This window comes from Corvus kubaryi, unplaced genomic scaffold (assembly GCF_017639235.1).
Source record: "Corvus kubaryi isolate FWS band 111438036 unplaced genomic scaffold, C.kubaryi_AGA036_p1.0 137, whole genome shotgun sequence".
NCBI lineage: Eukaryota > Metazoa > Chordata > Aves > Passeriformes > Corvidae > Corvus > Corvus kubaryi.
The window spans coordinates 30,864,509-30,887,108 of record NW_024580671.1 but is presented as its reverse complement, the minus strand read 5'-3'; the positions used below and the strand labels follow the sequence as shown (position 1 = coordinate 30,887,108).

Here is a 22,600-nt window from a genome sequence, read left to right as displayed (position 1 = left end):
TTTCGTCAGAAATCTGGAAGATCTGAAATCACCAACTGTGACACTTTCTAATGATATAAACATTGGCCAGGTGGAAACAAATAGTGAATAGGTTAGTCACATGGAACACGGTAAACAGAGTATTTGGTAAACTGAACCTACCTTAAAACCAGCAAAACAATCCTCCTCCCCCAGTCCTGTAGGAACAAGGACCAGCAGGAGGAAGAGACTTTACCTAAAGCCTTCGGTGCCTGTGCAGAACCACTTCACCGCTCTGCAGTACTGAAGAGGAAAGTCCCATCACATCAGGATTGATGCTGGAACTGAGTAAAGCAGCCCCATGTGCTCCCTGTGCCACAAACAGAGCCACTGAGAAAAGGTGGCAGGTGACACCAGCAGGCAGCTCTCTTCTGAGCAATAGAGGCACCCATTTGCCAACCTGACCCACTCTCTGTCACTCTGGTGAATCAACAGATGGTGACAGGACTGGTGCCATAGCCTTGGTCTTCACTAGCAAGTGCTCCAGCCACACGACCTAAGTGGCAGAAGGCAAAGGCAGGTATTGGCAGAACAAAGAACAACCTGCTGGAGGAGAAAGTCAGGTTAGAGACCCTCTAGGGAACCTTAAAGTGCACAAGTCTATGAGACCTGAGATGCATCCATGGGTCCTGAGGAAATTGGAGCATGAAGTTGCTCATGAAGTTCAACAAGATCAAGTGCAAGGTCTTGCACTGCATCAGAGCAATTCCAAGCACAAATACAGGCTGGGTAGAGAGTGGATTGAGAACAGCCCTTAAGAGAACGACTTGGGGGAGGTGGTGGATGAGAGGCTGGACATGATCAGCAATGTGCACTTGCAGCCCAGAAAGCCAAACGTATCCTGGGCTGCATCAAAAGGAATGTGGGCAGCGCATCAAGGGAGGGGATTCTGCCCCTCTGCTCCACTCTGGTGAGACCCCACCTGCAGTGTTGAATCCAGATCTGGGGTTCCCAACAAGGGAAGAAAGTGGACCTGCTGGAGTGAGTCCAGAGGAGTGCCACAAAGATGATTAATTAGAGGGATGAAGCACAATTAGGATTGTTCAGCCTGGAGAAGGGGCTCCAGGGAGACCTTACAGTGGCCTTCCAATACCTAACAGGGGCCTAGAGAGAGATGGAGAGGAATTTTTTCACAAGGGCATGTATTGACGGGACAATTCTTTGCTGTGAGGGTCGTGAGGCACTAAAATGGATTGTCCAGAGACGCTGTGGCTGCCTCATCCCTCAAAGTGTTCAAGGCCATGGATGGGCTTTGAAGAACCTTGTTTAGGGGATGCTGTCCCTGCCCATGGCAGGGGTTTGAAACCAGCTGTTCTTTAAGATTCCTTCCCATCCAAACCATTCTATGATTCTATGAACTGAGGCTGCAAGAATACATATTGCTGGGGTTCATAGTTTTAGAAAGAAGCTGAAAATTTCCAAAGTCTGGGGGAAAAAAGCTAATCTGCCATATACCTTCTCCTTAGATATAAAAATTATCCCTTACGCTAGGAACTCAGTGTTCAATATCTATAGGTTATAAATTACTAGTTGAAATTTAAAAGTGATTTGATTTCAGTACATAAGTTACCCTAACATAAAGAAAATATCCCCTAATAAAGGACTTTCAGACACACTGCTAAAGACACAGCAAGAAACAGCTCCTGGAAGTTCAAAGGAGAAACATTAAAATTAGAAATTAGGCACAGTTTTAAACAGAGTATGATTAATGACTGGGAAAAGAAGTACACAAAGTGGATTCTTTACTTCTTGTAGAACATGTAAGGTCATGCACTTTAGATAATAACAAGAACACTTTCAGCTATAAGCTAGAAATGACTGAGGAGGAGAAAGCTCAATTCACATTAGTCAATCACTGTTTGACAATAAGCTACCAGTGTGAAAAAAGACAAACACTGCCCTAGAATGCATCAGCTCAATTATTTCTAGTAACGATGTGGGAAGTATTAGTACGGTGCTGGTAAAGTACTGCTAAGACATCACTTCAATTATTGTGTGTAATTATGAATGCTTGTGTTCAAAAAAGATTAACTTAGGCTGGAGCAGCTGCAGAGAAGGACTACTAGGATGATGAGAAGAATGTAAAATATGTCACAAAAGGAGACAGAAAGAGCTTGTCTTGTTTAGAGAGAGGATGACTGCTATCACTAAATATCACAGGGTTGTAAAGGAGCTGTTTAAGCCAAAAGACAACCATGGTATAAGAACAAAGAATTGAAACTGGACTTGAATAAATTTACTCTAATTTAGATCCTTTTTAATCACTAGGCAAATGAAGCATTGAAACAATTTTGCAATAGGAATTTAGGAGATAAATGACTATAACCAGCTTTAAGATGGAGCTTAAATCCACACACATTCAAGCTACAGCATCATTGTCATGGCTCCTGCAGCACCAGGGACCAGAGCCAAACTGAAAGGTTCCCTCCTGGGGATGGGTCCCTGGCATCACAGGGATCATGTGCCAAAATGGGCCAAATCACCCCAAACTGCAGGGCCTGCTGAAACCAGCATCATTCTTAAATTGTGATCAAGCCCTGAGGTTGTTGTCTTAATAACTTATCATCACTTAAAAAATAGAAAATTATATTTACCTACAAGCAGCACTGTTTCCAGGTTTTCTGTTAATGTCAGAAAATCACTTTTAAAACTAATCACTCATTTATTTCTTCCAAAGCAAAGCTCAAATTACAGTGAAAATGTGGACTTGTACCAAAGTTCATACACAAAAAGGTAGTATTTAGATCATACTGCCAAAAATAAGAGTTACCTGGATATCAAATGAATATTCACTGTTTCTCTTGCACTTTATGTGAGTAGGAAGCATGGCTTCAGCCACAAAGTAAGGTTAGCACTGACTAACAGTGATTCCACTTAATGTTGTCTGCCTTGTTTAAATAAATCCTGCTGCAAGTACCTTTCTTGTTGCATATGAAGTGATGAAGCAGTGCTTTAATAACAATCTAACTGCAGAATGCTCATAGATTGTTTTCCAAACTCTTTCTGTTCATCATAAAAGGTCATTTCATTGCACTGATTTCCTGAAACCCTTCGGATTTATTATTTGTCTTAAGGGCACAAAAATACAAAATCTGCTTATGAAGACTCTAAGCTATTTTCCCTTGCATTAGAATAATTTTTAAACTACTTATATCTTCCTACTACTTCTTGAATGCCTGCTCTAATTAGATTGACAGCTTCTCACTCTTATTCTGAAAACTGTAGAACTGCATTTAAAAGAACCCAACCAAACACTTCAAGAAACAAGCCGCAAATAAGATGGATGGGGATTTCAAGTGCAAGTTCCCTTGTATTTAGAATTATTACTAAATTCAATAAATTTAGTTTTAATTCAATAATAATAATGATAGTGATAATAATTATTCAAAATAATAATAATAATAATAATAATTCACATGAACAAGGTTTCTTGTTCATGTGGCTTGTGTAACCCATAAAACCATGCCTACAATTATTTCTTCTGAAAATATCTACTTGACTATATCCCATTTTTAACTACTCCAGAGTTCATGTTTTTTTCTCTGGTGCAAGTACTTGTCTTCAAGATGTTTTGGGGAGGGAGGGTTTGTGACAAATAAAGTAGTGGGAATACAATACATTTTCTTTTACTAGTAAAACAAGGAGGAAATTTCTTTCAATTATAGAAAACAATGAAAATAAAGACAAAACAGGATCTTTAGTTATTTTTATTAGACTATGATTCATGAAAGTGAGCACTATTTGAGTGAGTTTTTCACATGTTTTCATATTTGGGTGGGATTTTTTAAATAACTGGCATTGCTTTTGAAGATATTTATATTTCCTTTATAATAAAAGATCTAGTATAAGCACAGGAGGCTCAAAATAAACCATGTCACGAGATTACAATTGGTAGTACAGAAGAACCAAGACCCTCTCATAACTGGTCAGCAGATGCCTCTGTTGGAAACTGCAAATGAATTCAGTTCAAAATTAAATGGTTTCTGAGTCATTCCCTAGAGACTGGAATTCAGCCTTTAAATACACGAGAAACCATCAAATGTGAGTCAATAAAACAATGCATGAAAAGCCACTTGTCCTGGCAAGAGTCTTCTACACCAGCTTTTTAGAAAGTACTTCAGAGAGTTTGCAACAACATGAATTCCACAGCCAGCATAAAACCAGGTTGTGTTAACAGTAACCCTTCCTCCTTTTTCTCACCCTGTGCCAACTGGGTGACATTAAATACAAATTCAGTTAAATAAGTTCACTTATTAAATAAAAAATAAGTTGCTTCCCGTAATTTCAAAGCTGTGTTTAAAGGACACTGTAGCTGCACTGCACTTTAGCTATTCCCAAAGCTAAACCATGAAGCTGTTTGTTATCAAAACCAGACAATACCCTGAGTCTCTGAAGGAGAAAAGCCAGGGTGGGACTCGGCCCCAGACACAGACAATGCAGACGTGCCTGTGCATGAGTGAAGGGTCTTGGCTCCTCACAGACAGTGGAGGTCGGTCAGCCCATGGCATGGGACATGTGTCCACCTTAGGACATTAAATCTCCATGCGTCACCAGCCAAAGAAAATTAACCAGTTGTAGGCTGACCTTACCTCATCTTTGGGGAAGGTACAAGAAGGGTTCTTATCCAGAGTCAGAGTTTTAATAGCATTTTACTTAAAGGACAAGCACCACAGCCCATCCCTTCTGACTGATTTGTAAATTCATGCTTTGGATATTAACTAAAGTAATTAATCAACCTCCAGTATCAATACAGGCTGGGGGATGAACAGATGGAGAGCAGCCCTGCCAAGAAGCACTTGGCGGGGCTGGAGGGAGAAAAGCTGGACATGATCAGCAATGTGCACTTGCAGCCCAGAAATCCAAACATGTCCTGGGCTGCGTCCCCAGCAGTGTGGGAGGCAGGGCAAGGGAGGGGATTCTGCCCCTCTGCTCTGCTCTGGTGAGACCCCACCTGCAGTGCTGCATCCAGCCTGGGGGCTCTCAGCACTGGAAGAGCATTGATCTGTTGGACCAAGTCCTGAGGAGAGACACAAATAATGGTCAGAGGGTTGGAGCACCTCTCTTCTGAAGTCAGGCTGAGAGAATTTGGGCTGTTCAGCCCAGAGAAGAGAAAGCTCCAGGGAGACCTTATGGAAGCTTTCCAATACCTGAAGGGAGCCTACAATAAAGATGGAGACAGAACATGTACAAGAGCATGTGGTGACAAGACGAAGGTGAATGGCTTCAAACTGAGAGCAAGTTTAGTTCAGACATTAGAAAGAAATTCTTTGCTGTGGGAGTCTGGAACAGGTTGCCCAGAGAAGTTGTGGATGCCCCATCCCTAGAAATGTCCAAGGCCAGGTTGGATGGGGCTTTGAGCTAGGTCTAGTGGGAGGTGTCCCTGCCTATGGCAGCAGCAATTGGATCTTTAGGGTCTCTTCCAAACCAGGCCATTATATGATGATTCTGTGATCACAGTTTTACCAGATGGAAGCCCTCTGCTATGGGCCAGAGATACTATGCCACCAACTTCTTTGTATTAAACTTTTAATATTCTCATAACATAGTTGAGGTAGACAGCTTTTTTCCCATGGACTATTGCACACTTATAACAAACTTTATATATCTCTTATCATGACAGCTTAGATCTTAAAAGCTAGATTTCTAGGGAACATCCCAATCAATTAAATTTAAAATGCTGTATATGCTATTAAATCAAAATCCTATGTAGTGAAATATTCTAGTTTACAAAGTCCCTCAGTGTCCATGAGCCCATCTGTCCCACCCCATGAGTTCCCTGAATCTAGGGGGTTTTTTTGTGTAAAGTGCTCACCACAATACCCTGCCATAACTGAGTATGACAGATGTCTTTCAAAACTCCTCTGGATAAACAGCAGCGAGCATCAGAAAATTGCATCTCCAGAAGTACTTTGCATTTCAATCAGTCCTTGGAAAACAGGGCACCTGAAGGCATGGTTGTGTGTGAATGCCTGAGCCAGACAGCCAAGGTCTCCAAGCTGTACACAGCAAAAATGAAGTCCCTAATGGAAGGATGCTCAGAAATAGGCTGAGGAGATCCACCTAGGAGTAAAGCACAGAAGAAAACCCTAAACTGTCCTGGTTTTAAGAATGAAATTTAAAAAATCAGCAACTAAATTCCTCATAAATGTTTCCAGGATAGAGAATGTTACTGAATTTTACATATCCTGCTCAGCATATTTAAGTGGAGAACAAATAAACATCTATTTGTCCCATGCTAAGCAAAAGTCCTTTTGATTATCACATCTATCTGATAAATTGTTCAGAGCAAATCTGAATTCCATACTCATGATAAATCTTTACCCAAACTTCCATCAGAAGCTAGCACACACCTCTTTGATAGTCTTAGGGAAAATTGCAGCTAAAGTACATTTGAGTTTACTTGGTTGAACTCTTGGCAGATTATGACTGAAGGTTTTTTAAAGACTTCATTACATCTTTGCCCTCCTTAAGCAAAGGTTATCACAAAGCTGCCTGTTTGAGTGAATTATGACTACTGGGTGGTCACTAGTGCCTGTGATATTACTTATTACATACTCAGTGATAAATTTAAATTGGTAGATAACAAGGAGAAGTCTCTACCAAGACCTTCATTATGGAATCTAAAAATAGCAAAATTACACTTACAGGGAGAAAATGATAAGCTTAATGTATACATTTGCTGAGCAAGCAGATGGTATATTTCAGGAAATTCACTATTCACATCAAAATTAAAAATATAAACTTAATCCTTCTAAAAATTAAAACTTCCAGGATGAAACAGTTCTTAAAGATTTTTTTTTAATCTAGACTTCTTTAATGTTCATATTCTTCATCTTAAGAGCTAATGCTGTTAGCACTTATTGATTCAGCCTTCTAATAATTACATCATCCTTCCAGCATGTCAGAGACTGTCAAGGTGACTATGATGCTATATGACTGGACTATGACTCCAGTGTCACAAAATATTTGTGTCACTAGTTTATCCAGAAGCAGACATATAGCAAATCTCAGAGTGATAGAGAATAAAAATACTGACTTTATTAATAAACTGCTATGCAAAATGTTTCATTACTTGCTGTAATGCTGCCAAAATAGCCTTGTCAAGTAATTATTTAAATAGTTTTATTTAAATAAACTAGAGCTCAGTGAAAGTGCTTTGAACAACATTACATTTTCCCAAAACATCACAAGATCTGTCAGCATTCAGCTGTTTAATTTGATGTTATCTGGAAAGAAATCCAACTGTCTCACACAGCTGCAAAGTATCTTTACTTTCCTGCAATGAGTACTTGTGTATCCACTGCATTTCTTCTAAAGGTATTTTTTGAGTGTGAGCACTCAAACAGATCAAGCTAAGGCTTATGAAGATACAATTGCTTTTGTTACAAACTTCACCAATTTTAATAATTGCATTATTATTCCTAAGGGTTGAAATGAGGCAAGAATTACAGTAGATTGACTCATTTGATAAATTTAAATAAATCCTTGCTTAAGGATTTCAATATCTTGAACTTATAGTTTTGACCTAAAAGACATATTTCCTTTCTTTTCAGAAGCAAAAGCCAGTGTTCAAATGACAGTATGTCCAGTAGGTCACCAAAAACAATGAAACTCAAACATCAGATGAACTATTAAAGTATTAACACACATATTTTGTTAAAGAAATTGAAAATCATCATTTTTTCTGCCTCTCTTTCAAGAACTTTAAAAAGTAAGGTGCAAAGCCACACCCAGACTGACATGACAACACTGGAATAATGGAATTCATTCAGTAATAAAATCCAGCAGAGCGGGACTGAGGAGCAACCCTCCTCCAAGGAGTAAGGACTTCATGTGAAGGTCTGCACTTTTTCTTCTTGGGGATTTTGTAGCAAGGAGGACTGGACTGACAGGCTCCTGTGAAGTGATGTTCACTTATGAGCAAGTGCATTTTAGATACTTTACAAATTTCATTTCAAACTAACCCAAAATTTTCTAAGCTCAGTAATCAGCAAATACCCCTTTTAGCTACAGCAAAAGCTGTAAGAATGACCTTGCCCATGCAAAGGCAAAATCCCTTCTTCTCTCCACCTGCCATCAGTGCCAGTGATAGCTGAGCTGGAGCAGCATGGGGAGACCCTGCTCTTCCCTCCTATGCCCCAGGAGAGTGAGGAGCTGGCCCTGCTCCCACTGCCAGCATGAACCTGGTAAACTCCTGCTCTAGTTCATGTATTTTAGCATCTGATAAAGATGCAACCCTACCAATCACTCCCTACAAACAGCAATCGCCTTTTGCTGGTATATTCTTGAAAATTGGGATATTCCTTTTAGCAGACTTGGAGCAGATTTTTCTTGTGAACCATCTCTGAAAACACACAAATGATTATCAGTCACAACACCGACAAAGGACAAGAAAACAGTGAATTCAACTGGTAGGACAGGTGATGATCAGGATTTAACAGAGGGCTCCATTTTCCTGTAAGCCTGATTTTTCACCACACATAATCAACTCCACTTCGAAATGCGGCAAATTGGCAGATATGGGGGAAGCAGTCTGATGACATTTGTTTGTCATAATATGCCAGAAATTAGTTTACAAACTTGTCTTCAAAATTATGATAAAAACAATTTCCCAATACCACTTCACATTTGCAAGAGGCTTCAATGCATCTTAACTGATGAAGTCCAAGAGCTCAGTAATTTCTGCTTGAATATGCTATTGCATCCTGACAAACACAAAATGTGGGGAAAATAATAGGCCTGGCACAGCCAGAAAGTCAGGAGAGGAGGCTCTGACTGATTGTCACAGCACAACACACGACAATGAGGCATCACAGAACCAGGCTCTGGACAAGAAGCTATGCAGGCAGGCACACTGGCAGTGTGAAGATCATGCAGCCATGGGAACTATTGCTTGATCTATTGTGAAGCATACGCACACAGAATGCAATTTTAAGATGGCCCTAAATTTCTAGATGATGGCCTTTTCCTCCAAATTTATTAAAGATACCTCTCTGTTACTACAAGTTACCATGCAACTCCAGCCTGTCAATCCAGCTGAATGTAGCTCTCAAGGCATAATGACAACATCTTTTAGAGAGGAAAGTATTTTGTTATTGTTATTGCAATCAATGAAGGCTTAAATCATTTTTCCTTGACTTTTCTGCGCTATTATCTGTATTATAATAACAGTCATGAACAGTAAAGATTGGGTTTTATTGTGCCAGCATGTCTGTAGAGAATAATAGAGAAGAAAGTCCTTGCTTTACAGATCACACTCTAGCTGGTGAACAAATAGGACAAATGTTATTGCTAAGAAAATAAAACAGTAACAAAAGAGAATTGAGTCATACAGTGACGTTTCTCTAATCCATGGCAAACAAGAGTGATTTACCCATTATAAAAACAAAGATGGATTTTAAGGTAAGATTTAGACTCATAAAATCATTAAGGTTACAAAACATCTCTAAAATCAAGTCCAACTTTTAACCAAATACTAACACGCCCACTAAACCATGTCACGTCTACTAATTTTTTTTATACTTCCAGGCATAGCAACTCTACCACTTCCCTGAGGAGCCTCTTTCAATGTTTAACTACCCTTTCAATGAAGAAATTTTTCCTAATACCCAATCTAAACATCCCTTGGCACAACCTGAAGCTGTTTCTCCTTTTCCTGTCACTTGCTGCCTGGGAGAAGAGACTGATTCCCACCTCATCACAATCTCCTCTCAGGCAGTTGTAGAGAGTGCTAAGGCTCTCCCGAGCCTCCTTTTCTCCAGGCTGAACACCCCCAGCTCCCTCAGCTGCTCCTCATCAGACCTGTGCTCCAGACCCTGCCCCAGCTCTGTTCCCTTCTCTGAACTCATTCCAGCACCTCAATGTCCTTCTTGTAGTGAGGGGCCCAAAACTGAACACAGGATTCAAGGTGCGGCCTCACCAGTGCCAAGTACAGAGGGACAATCACTGCCTGGTCCTGATGGCCACACTATTGCTGGTACAAGCCAGGATGCCATTGGCCTTCTTGGCCAGCCAGGCACACACTGATCATGGTCAGCTGACTGTGGACCAGCACCCCCAGGTCCTTTTCTAAGGGGCATCAACTTTTTTACAAAACATAAAAATTTGGAATATGTTGGTTAACAGCGCTCAAAGTGCACTGGTTGAACATGGTACTTGAAATCAGGATGAAAAAAGGAGAGTGAGGAATAAATGCATATGTCTCTATAGATAGGGGTGTGTGTACCTATTTATATATTATTTTCCATTATTAAAGGACCTACAATTTGCACAGTTCAAAAAGTGTTTCAAATTACTTTCAATAAATATTGGTATAAATAAAAATCACCAACCTGTCACAATGAATATTTAATGTCTTAATGTATTTTGAATGAAATCCTTGCCTTATTGGAATCAGGAGTATTCTCAGAGGTATGAGGGGTAGCAAAAACACCAATCAGATCACAAACTATTACATCATTTTTTTTACTACATGCATTTTATAAAAAATTAGGAAGCAATTGAAAAAATCACATTAAAATTCAATTATTCTCTAGCTTTTCCCCATACCATTTCCTGGCCACCCAGGGGGAAAAAAAATGGATGTATATAAAACCTGAAAAAAAAATCACTACTGAATAAACGTACTTGCTAAATTGGACCAAAATTGGCCCCAACACTTCAATTAGCACTCTGGTTTTGGCTGTGTAAAAGTATTTCTAAAGGCATTTTCTTGTTTAAAAACTCTAGAGGCCCCTTTACAAGCACTGGCACATGGAGAATGTTCCTCTGTGTCTCCAGTGCAGTCATCACTCCGATCTCATCTGCAAAGCCTTAAGTGTTGCCTGTAGGATTAAACACACCTGCACCCACTATTCAGAGCTAAGAAATACAAGAAATATTACATGTGCTACACCTCTAAGAGGTTCATTATCCTTTTCAGCCTTAACCACACAAGTGCTAGCAGGAGCTACTGGTGTATTTAAAAGGTTAAAGGCTTGGAGTGTTCTACTGTCATCTTCGTAATGCTTTCAGACATTTGAAATAAATTGTGGACTAGCTCAGAGCTTCTCAAGAGATTAGGCAAAATTGGATTTTGATGTCCAATAGCTGCTGCTGCTGCCATGACTGGAGTTAGGCAAACCTGACAAGTCCAAGAGCTGTTGTAGAAAAGGATGAAAGTGTTCAGGGTGATTGGACTGGGTGAAACTAGACTAAAGGCCAGTTTAAGTATTTTCTGTGTAGGCTCCCTCTCCAGTGAACTTGTTCCTTCAACCTTGGAGCATTGGTGTCTGTCTAATCCAACTATATGTGGGGAATTTTCTTCCTCAGCAGTTAAAATACTTGGGGAAAGAGTTCCTTGTCAGGCAAGCATGGGTAATTACCTGCCTATGCCATGATAACGGATATATGTTGTATTAATAAAGCTGAAACCCTTTCCACAAGGCACATATGATAGCCAATCACTTGCAGAAATGGTCAACTTTTGGCCATGAAGACAATTAAGTAGTAATTAAACATTATGGCACACAGACTTTCAAAGTTTTATCATCATTATGGTTTCCTTACATACCATTTGTAGGTGGAAGTATCTTAAAACTAAGCTCAAATGTAAACTTTCTTGACCAATGTCAGTTTGGCATCAACTCACTATTTAATTGACTGTTAACAAATTCTCCAAGATATGACTGCTATACAGATATTTTATCTTCCTGTTAATTGGTAATTATACATTGGCAGAAAAATCACTGTTTCTTTCCAATTATTCCAGAACTCAGTGATTATTTAAACTTTGCTAATTAGCAGTGGAGGGCTGCTACATCTTCTGGGCAAATTGTATTTGATAATCCCTATCAAAATATACATGGCAGTAGCTGACTTGTAACAAAGAAAAAAAAAGAAAAAGTGGCAGTTCAAAGGGTATTAGATACAGCACAAGGCAAACAGGGCCCTATTAAAATTTCCCCAACTGTTCTAATGAGAATGCCGAGGGTCATTTCTTCCTAGTTTACCATCTGTTTGGTTTCTGGCAAATATCTCTGGTGTGAAGGGAGGGTCCTGGAGCCCATTTGGCTTGTCACAAAGTAGACCAGGGATCTACAGCAATTTCAGTTAAGTTAGAAAACTGCACTTCAAGCACTTCAAGATCAGTAGCATGTACATAGCCGAAAACTTTTTTTAAGAGCTGTCATTTGCCGACTGTTCCTTACTTTTTAGAGCTATGAGCAAGCACAGAGAGGCAGACTGAGCAGGGGGGATCAATTTTATAGGCTCACCTAACAAGAAAATGCAACAGTTGGCCTTTTTCCATCTCACAATGTTAGTGGGGGATATTTTCCTTTATATGTCAAAATCTGAAAGTAAAACATTGTCCCTGAAGCATCAGTGTTTGAGCATAAACTGATGCCAAAACCAAGCCTCTGAAAGCTCAAAACCCCAAACCCCATCCAGGATCAGGAGGAGCCTTGGATGCTTCCAATGCATGGTCCAGACCCATGTGCTGACAGAGCTGGGGCACATTGTCTGTGGTACCCCCTTGGACTTAACACTGTGGGTGTCCTTCAGCCACCCAGGCACCCTCCTTGCCCTTCTTCATCTGGAGATGAAACCAGCATCAGCAGCACTGCCTACAGTAATTCTGCCCTAAGCCTGCTCAGAGTGAAAGGGATATAGGACCTGGAAACCACTCTTTTCCTTTTCCCCAGTTCCCAACCCATACAGATCCAAATCAAAATGATCCTTCCTCTATAAATTGAGAGGGGGTTTTCGTTGGCTATGCAATCACATATGTAACCAAAATACCCAGCAGAGGATTATTTGAAGGCTGCTTTAATCCTGTTGAAAGGCAATAGAACAGTAAAAAGAAAAGAGTATAAGATAATTTATATGGTATTACATTATATCTGGCAATTGCTCTTTCCAGGATTTCCTCTAGGAAATGTATTATTCACCATATTTCAAAGAATATTTTTAACTACTCATTTTTTTTAAATCCCAGAGAGTCAATGTATTACTTAAAATATGTATGATCACATTCATGATATAGAAACAAAGAATTGCAAAAGAGAAAAGACTGCAATATCGCTTTCATCTTCTATTTTTTGCTTTCTAGCAAAAGAAGATGAAAGTTCAGGCACTAAAATGTTTCCAGGTAATATCACTCTCCTAGTTTCTTATAAAGTATCCCACACAGCTAAACAAAACCTAAATTTCATGAGGAGTTTATGACCTGACAGTAGAATGGGGTTATCTGTTTTAAAAGATTGCAAATTACAAGCTGTGTAAACCTACACAGAATATAAACAAAAAATTTTTGTTATCCAGTTAGGCCTATGGCAACACTTTCCAGCGTAATGAGAATTTGGAGTCCACTGTCTCTACTACAATAGAACCTACAGACTTCTAAGAGGACCTTTGCAATTTAGGTTGGAAGGTTAATGCATATATAAATGTTACCATGAAATTACTTGTTAATTCCACATTCACTAAAAGGTGCACATTGGTGTAGTGATTATGATTTTGCATAAAATTAGGTTTTGGGGGGCTTAGCTAGAAGGCTGTTTCCCACCACAGTTTGTAGGAAACTAATTACACCAAACTTAAATATAATTTGTCATGTATTCATCATGTGAAAAGCTACCAGGGAGCCAGAAAGCCTTGGGAAGAACTGGAGATGCAGTGTGAGTGGCAGGTCAAAGGCAAGCTTTGATGTACGCAGCCCAGCACATGTGTCTGCTCAGCCCGCCTGTCACCAGGATGATCCTGTGTAATGAGACAGATTCAGGTCCTCAGCTCATAGCGCTCCTTATCACTGCTGAGGGATTAGGCTGTAATCTTCTCCTTTAATTGTAGGAACTATGCCGTGCTCCCTGCTCCCTGCTTTCCAAAGCACACAGCTTTGGAGCAGCCATGCGGTATTTTCATACTTATGCCAAGCTACAGAGTGGCTCCCCTGCCACCCACCAAACTATTTATCGTTACTCTCATTTGCAAGCAATCATTCCCATCAAACCCACCACCACATTTGTAGCTTTGTAACATTTTTTTTAGTACTCCTGCCTCTCACTTTCCTCTTCTATATTTGGACTAAGCCAAGCACTGAGAGCCCCTAAATGACTGTATGGGAGATCAGTCTTGGTGGGCTGATAAACCCCAGAGCACAGCCAGATGACCCAAGCTGTCAAAAAAAAGGCCAAACACCAACAAGAAGCCTGAGAGACAAAAGCAGAAGAAAGGAAAACACTGATGGATAAAGAGATCCCACAGAAGTCCAAAATGTGACTCCAGAGATGGACAGGGTGTGAATAAACTGAGGGCTACTGAGGGGATGCAAAGAGTGGGATTGCCCTTCAGCCAACAACACTGAAAGATGTGGGAACATTTCCACGTACACACCACACTGATCAGGAAAGGAAAGTGGAAATGACACTGGAGAGATGCAGCTGAGGGTATCTGTTGTATCAGGGAATCTAATGAAGAAAGAAACAGTCTTCTTAAAAGCTACTTTTAAGGATAATTTCTTTACTAAAGGATCCTCCCACCTTGCTTAGTCAAATTTCAACACACTTATGTTTGATCCCAATTATAAATTTAGTTTTACAATTTTAGTTTTACCTTTATCTGAACCCAGAGAATACTTCAGCCTGGGACAAAACATTATTATTTATGACCACTATCAACTTTTATACCCAAAACTTCACACATTTCGCACCAAAAAATTGTTAGGTCTCCCAAATAAAAGTTTGGGAGCTTCATGTCAGTGTAATCCCACAGAGGAAATCAGGAACTATTTCTTTGCCTACACAATGTGTACTGAAGAAGAAAGAAAACATAACCTTAAGAATTAAAATATTTTTTCTTTTCTTCTTCAAAGCTTCTTGACGTGGTTAACTGTGGTAACTGACAATGATTGTGTCTCCATCAAGCAACTTCCTAAATTGGTAAAAGATAATTGTAGTCACAACACATTAACTCATAGCACAGAAGAGACATATATGTATGTTAGGGAGACTTCAAATTGTTGGGCAGTCTGGAAGATTATGATAATCTATCGTGACCTCCTGTGTGAGACAGACAAGAGCATTTCAATAGTAATATTGCAAGGGAGAAAAAATATTCTTTCCTGCACCAGAAGCAACCACTATCAACCCAATTTCAGAATACTACTATCTTCAGGTTTTAAAGGCCCAGCTTTGCGCCCCACCCCCACCTAATCTATGGTAAACCATATAAATGTTTGAATTGAGGTCTCTGAACCTGACTAGTCCTCAACATTAAAAAAAATAATAATTTCCAGCAAGCTAAATCTAACAGGAATATCACAATCACTTGCCTCAAAAGAGAAACAGCTTCTTTGCTGATTGGAAATGATGACACAACAGATGGATTCAGGGTTTCTGGAGAAAGCGCTTTATGTTTTCTTCAGAAAACCAAACAATGTCACTCCCACCTACTATTCTACTAAACAACATATTAAATACTGTGGAGACTGCTCTATTTTTTTACTGAAAATGGTGGATTTTAAAATATTGTTACTTTTTAAAACTATCAAATAATTTTTAGAAGCATATCATTTACATGATAAATGCTTTTTGGAAGAGGCCAGCCTTCTCATCTCTCACTGCAAGGTAGAGATAGGAAAAGTTTATGCATTTCTTAGTCCTGGGAGCCATCAGTACATCATAGATTGAGCATTCATATAAAATTGCATTTAAAAGCCATTGCCATTTTTCTTCACTGTTGGCTTTTTACTGTGACTTCAAAGACACTGCACAAGAGCATCATCTGTTATGAAACATTTGGATTGGTTCTTTTGTTTTTTCAATGTATATACAAGCTTAGGAAGTAGCAAAGAAAACAGAAAAATGAGACTTTTACTTAAAATATTTTGTAGCTAACACTGTAACACAACTGACCCTACAGTTTACCCACAGAAAGTTAAAAAAAAAAAAAAAAAAAATTCAGAGATGGCAGCACTTTTTCTCTGACATAAATGGAGGCATGTTCAAGGCAGAGCATCAGATCTCCCCAGGCATGATATTTGAGAATTTGTATTGATGAGCAAAATGAAGTAGGTCCAACTCTGCATGACTGTTTTTGCATCACTTTGCCTTTTGGATTTTTCCAGGCTTGGAGTTTCTTTTGGATAGAGAACACACATGTCACCAGTTTAATTTTTGGTTATCTTACAGTGACAGAATGGTCAAAGTAACACATCAAGAGCTAGAGAATGACCCATGGCAAGTTAAAGAAGGCCACATTGTTTTACCTGTCACACATCACATGTTACTTTAACATCTGTCTCAATAAAACATCAACTGAAACAGCCTTATTCTACAAATGAAAATACAAATTTAGGGAAAAATACAGACATTCTTTGTAAATGCACAAGGTATTTAGGTTCTTAAAATGTTGCTTAATTGTCATTCTTAAAAGCTTACATGTAATTAAACATGACCTGTATACTTTGCCCAGTGAGTTTGCCATGATCTGCCCAATGATGTGATACAAACACTTATAGGTAATAGCTTGTCAGTAACTTGAACATCCCAGAAATTTCATATTGATAATTACTTTCTGTCTTGCTTACTCCATCAGATCTTATTCATCCTGTAAACAGTACAGTGGGAAAGGAGAAACAACAGCACAAATTCTTCCAGAAAAGAGAAGCTTTCAGTGCCTTTTGCACAAGGCATGAAATACCTGTGCCAGCCATGCTCTTCCCTTTGAAAGGCTGAGCAAAAAGTCTGAGGTTGAATGGTGGTGTTATCCACAGAAGCAAAGCCCTTCTCAAATTACCCCTCAGTACAGTTTTAAATAATGTGCTATTTACATTACATTCTTTCATTTACAAGCAAATGTCTGTCTGCTGGATGACACTCAAATGCCCAGACCACTCATGTTCTACATGCATTATAACAAAAGTAAGTACCATGAGAGGTTATTATGAAGAAAGTACTGAATTCTGTCCAGAAGACAAATTAGCATTTAAATATGCTACTGCAAGTGCAGTGCAGTTGGTGTCCCGTGTGACTGGTACCTGTTTTTGTACCTTCACCATAGACTGCTTGTTAGGGTCACTGAGTTCCTCCAATTGGAGGAATGCAATTGTTACTATTATTTGTAAGGATATAAAAAATGCTACCAAATAACAAACTGCAGAAGGTATAGCTGTCAATTACTTGCACAAACTTAGAAGGGATTATTTAAAAAATGTTTGTCCTTAGCATAGCTGCTACTGCTGAGGGCTACAGCAGAACCTGAAAAACATGATAAATCTGCAAAGGCTATCATACCCCTTTTACTAAAATTCTGCTTTTTGGACTTGGTAAATAATTGGTTGTATAAAATATCTTGACCAGCGTTCTGGTTTTAAGAAATATGCCATAAACTGAATGGAAAAGTAGGTTGACGTAAGCTTAAAGGAAACAGGTTTTCAGCCCAAGAAACAGTTAGAGGCTTTGGGATAAATGCTTCAGTTCATACAAAATGTCACACAATTTAGAAATGGCTGTTTAAAACAATTTATCTGCTGAGGCTTTTGTCTCTTAAAATTTATATTATTCAGCATACTAATACCAGGGCTGAGCAAAGATGAAGGTGGCACAGGAAGCAATAAAAGCTGCCTAAAAGCCACCACTGCCTTATCTCATTGACTCCCACTGACTTCCATGTATTATTGATTACTCAGTCTAAATTAACCTGTTCCAGTAATTGTGTTGATACTGATGTCCTCTGTACAACCAATTATTCATTACCCTGGGTGGCAGAAGGTAAATTACACTGGACTTACCAAATCCAAAAGCACTGGAACCACCAACACTCTGGGAAGCCTGAACACTGGTAGATGTGTAGAGCCCAGTTACCAGTAAGCCATCAAAGAAGGTACTTGTTGAAATAGTCACTGAAATGAGAGAAAATAAAATATGTGTAAATATTGTAGTTATGATCCTATACATGTTCTGTGAGTAGGCTCTTGCTCTTGAATGAGATCCCATCATATAGTCCAGCAAATCCATCTGAATTCCCGCAATATTTATGATATTTCTACTTTCAGTTTTGCTTGGGAAGTTGCCTTTGCCAGAAGCATAAACTATGCTGTTCATGAAATACAGGAGTTAAAAAATAATGCACTGGAATGTATGTCTTATAAGCAATTGTCGAGACATTAGAGCGTAGTAAAGGCAGTGAAATAACCAGGATTATGGTATTGTTCTCTCTGGACCTAAATAGAGTGCCAAGTTATGGTTATCATGCTCATTACAGTATTGTACATTTAAGGTATATGGGCATCTGAGACATTACAGATTGTGTGTATTTAAATAGCTCGGGAATGTATTTTTAATACATTCTTAAGTAATAGCAGAAAACATCCAAATAGCAATTACAAGTAACATTTGAATCTATATGTTCTTTGTTAGAATTGACAATTCTTGCAGCATTTATTTAATTCTTGTACACACTAATTCTCATATTTTTATTTTGGTGTGTTTGACAAGGTAGCCCACGAGGGAAACCAGTTGATATAATCTTTTTGAACTTCAGCAAAGCTTTCGATACTCTTTATCATAAGATCCTTCTGGAAAAATTTTCTGGCACATGGCTCAATAAACACACCATGGGACGGGTGCTCACAGGTCAGGCACAAAGGGTTACAGTGGCTGGGGTGACATCAGATGGGGGACCTGTCACTAGTGGGGTTCCACAGGGCTCCATCCTCAGCCCTGTGCTCTTCCACATCTTCGTAAACTATTTGGACACAGGACTGGAGGGGATACTGAACAAGTTCAGCAATCATACAAAACTGGGAGAAGCTGTTGACTCCCTCAAAGGCAGAGAGGCTCTGCAGAGAGACCTCAACAAATCGGAGAGCTGGGCAGTCACCAACCATATAAAGATCAATAAAACAACAAAAGCTCTCCCTGCTGAAGAAGAGTCTTATGACTTGTAGCCTCATACACTGAAGATGGATACAGGCCTCAATTACCACACTCATTCTGCTTTCATACCTCAGTCCTTTCTATTCCCTTAACTCGGAGATACCGGTGCTTGCTGGTAAACTCTGATCACTCCCTAAATCACATTCTACCTCCCTATATTTCCCTCTCTTGCTGGGGACATCATGAGCCAGTGACTGGCCAGGTAACTGAAGCAAGGTACTGCTAGGACATTCACTGGTGATACACATTCACCAGAGAAACTGTTTGGTTTCTTAAATCTTCATAGTCATTTAGTGTTTCCTCAGCGGTACACATTTGGCTTAAACTTAGTGTTTAATATTTTAAAAAACAGAAAAATGTTGACAATAGCTTAATTTACTTTGAGCAGAGGAGCAATATTTACCATGTTTAATTTAACCTTCAGCTCTTTGTATTTAATTATCTTCCTTTCTTTGATTATTCAATACTACACTGAAAAAGCCCTGAATCCAACTTTTCTGCTCCCTTGACTCCAAATTTCAGTGTTTTGCAATAGACACTTCCCTGAATTCAGATGCAGGTTCAGAGACATATGTTCAGTTTTTAAGAACAGGCTACTTCTGATATATGTTAAAAGAACAGCAAAAGACTCCAGATTTTTTTTAAAATAAAAGATGTATTAGGGAGAGTAAAATAAAATCAGACAAGCAAACAATGAATTTTTCTTGCATTTGACGATAAAGTAGTGAATAATACATGACCTTTTCTTCCCTTTATGCCTTTAAACCAACAAAGAGGCAAAACATATGTTGAAAAGTATGCCTATGTGTTATTTTTGAAGACTTGGCAAAAGAGTCAGTGAAAAGCATTGATAGAAGGGCACTGGGCCAGTACTTTGCTGCCATTTTGTGTCCCTGTGGGGAAGCATCTTATTCTTTACTGGATAGGATATAATGCAAAAGCCTACTGTGAACAGGTGACCAGTTTCTCTGTGGGAAAGAAGTGATATTTCACAATGCCTGTATTTGACTTTGGACATATTTGTGTGATTGTCAACCCTCATTTTACATAAGCATGTAATAGGTCAATTTTTATTGTTGAAAAATTTCCAACACAGTATGGGTGCCTCATTAAGCCTCTGGGAAACTGCACATTGCCTCTAGCACATTTTTTAAAAACAGAGCACAAGGCTGTTATTATACACGTGTCATACATTTCAGAAAAATTTCATTGTTCTCCAAGAGAAAAAAAATTAATCACGACATTCTCAGTGATGATTTTTTTTCTACCCACTGGTGAAATACATCAAATTCTCATAAAATGAAAGAAACACACTATGCCAAGTGATAATGACCAAGAACAAGAAAGCTGTGCTAATGCACAGCCCAGCAACAGGACAGTGATTTTATATAGGGACTAGGGCTTGTTACTGTGGGGTCTTAAATTTCTCTTCCAAAAGCAGCAAGAAGTTTCTCTCCACCAGGCTTTGTTTGTGCCTTTACAATGGCTCATGCCATGTGTAGTTGGTGCCAAATATCTGGCACTACAGAAGCAAGGACCAATGTCATGGCTGGAAAAACACCTGGAGGACACAGCTGCACAGAGCACCCAGGGATGGGCAGGTAAGGGGGGCTCTGGCACTGCCCCGCTGCTGCCCCATGGCACCCAAGGGGCAGCACAGCAGCAGGTGTCATCTACGAGCCCAAGCAGGCAGTGCTCCATCCTCAACAAGACCCTTCTGTGGGAGGAGAATTTGGTGAGTGAAGCAGTGAGGAGGCCTTCCTGTCACTGGGGACTAAGTGGCTGGGCAGGGGTAAGCTGGATCCTGCCACACCACCCTGAGCAGCCTCCTGTGCCAGCCCTCCCAGCCGCTGCACCAGGGATGTCTCACCCCTCACACCAGGGACGGGAGCACATAACCCAAGGTGCAGATGCAGGTAGGAAGCCCTCAGTTACTTTGAAGTACTCCAGTAGGAGGAACTGAGAACATCTTCCCAAGAAATGCATGAGGGCTGCGTTTTGGAACAACCTACTGATCAGAAAACATCACTCTGCAAAATTTAGAGGCAAAGGTGGTAACTACTTTAAGAGTTGCTCAACACTTCCTCCTATTTTCCTGAAATCCTTGCCAATTTTTACCCCCTTGGACTTCTTGGGTTTTTCATGGTGTCTCCCTCAGACCAATGTAATTACTTAAGGAAGAAGGAACTTCAATCAAAACATTTCATTCATTTCTGAGATGAGGTTAGAGGAAAATGTGTTGCCCTGGATGAAAAATTTCACTGTCCTTTGCTTTCATCAATCTTCTGATCTAAAGTGTGAGAGTGTTCCTCCAAGTTTGGACAAATTATATTTTATATATATACACATTAAAAAAAATAAAATTAGAGTTCACATGTGCTCAACAGAGACATTTTCATTTTTAGTATCTAAATATTTCTGGAGACTCTGTCCTCACTTAGTACTCTTAGAGCACTCTCTGACTAATAAAAGCTTGCTGAAAAAAGTCCCATTAAATATATTTCAGTCTGCTTTGTTGGAGCACAAGTGCTTTGTGGAAATATCATTTCTGATGATGTTTTGATATGGAAAGCTTCTCAGTGTTTTAAAGCAGGAAGTCATATCTGCTGGCTGGAGAGAAAGGGGAAAGAGAGGGATCTTTATCAAAAGTCAAAGCCTTCTGATGAGGAAAACATTGATTCATCAAAATCCCACTTCTCGAAACTCTGAGAAATGTACAAAATATCACAAAATCAAAGTTGCTCCAAAAGTCTGATGAACACCATCACCAATAACTTAAACTTAGGAGACAGAAAAGTAGACCTGAGGGCAAAAATGAACTAGGATGGAGGAGGTGGTGACTGAAACCAGTACAGGGAATAGGGGAAGAGAAATTTTTGGAGAAAAAGTGGGGAGCGATGGGGGTGAGGGGACCACAACTGGAGAAAGCAGCCAAGAGAAGGTGATGAAAAGCAGGAGATGGGATCTGCACCTGTAGCCTGGAAACCCTAGAAAGTCTCTATGAGGGATTCAAGTGACTGGGAAGAGAGACCAGATACAAAACCCAACAACAAATTGTGGGTTAGCCTCACGTGCTGGTTAACAGCCACAAAAGCAGTCCACTGTGTACTCTTAGTCCACCTTCTAAATCAAATGAACAGTGTTTGCATGATGAATATGGAACATTCCTGTCCACAAACATGTGGATAGGAATACACGGATTAGCGCACAACTCCAGTTTATTTTGTACAAGCCTAGGAAACGGCTCCGTGAAAGAAAAAAATCATATTGGGGGTGGGAAACACCATGGAAGTATCCTCTGGTGCCTATTTGCCCTACCTTTCTTTCTGTGCTGTGGCTGTGGTCACAAAATGTGTTTCTGAGAATCATGAGGCCCTCATGGTTCCACCAAAGATCATGGGGAGCTGCTGACTGCAGCTCCTGCACACTCAGCACATACCTGCTGCTGTGCTCAGTTGCTAACAAGGCTGGTTCGGCAGGCACACGGGCAGGTCTCATCCTGCCAATGCCACCATCTCTGGGAAGCTTTGATGTTATCTCCTTGGGAAGGAAGGGGATGCAGCAGCCTTTTCTGGAGAAGCCTTTCATTTTGCACGACAAGTTTCTGCGAGAGCCCTGGAGCTGGTGCCTCCCGTGGGACAAGGAACAGCACGGCCTCTGGCAAT

The 22,600-nt window shown here is 39.8% G+C and overlaps 1 protein-coding gene across 3 annotated transcripts in view; it reads right to left on the bottom strand.

Moving 5' to 3' along the window:
* RELN (reelin) overlaps window positions 1-22,600 on the bottom strand; it is a 276,616-nt gene that overhangs the window by 215,261 nt on the left and 38,755 nt on the right. For all 3 annotated transcript variants that reach the window (XM_042018399.1, XM_042018400.1, XM_042018398.1), the window contains exon 2: window positions 17,789-17,899. In XM_042018399.1, coding sequence (XP_041874333.1) covers window positions 17,789-17,899 — 111 coding nt within the window. The remainder of the gene's footprint in view (window positions 1-17,788; window positions 17,900-22,600) is intronic.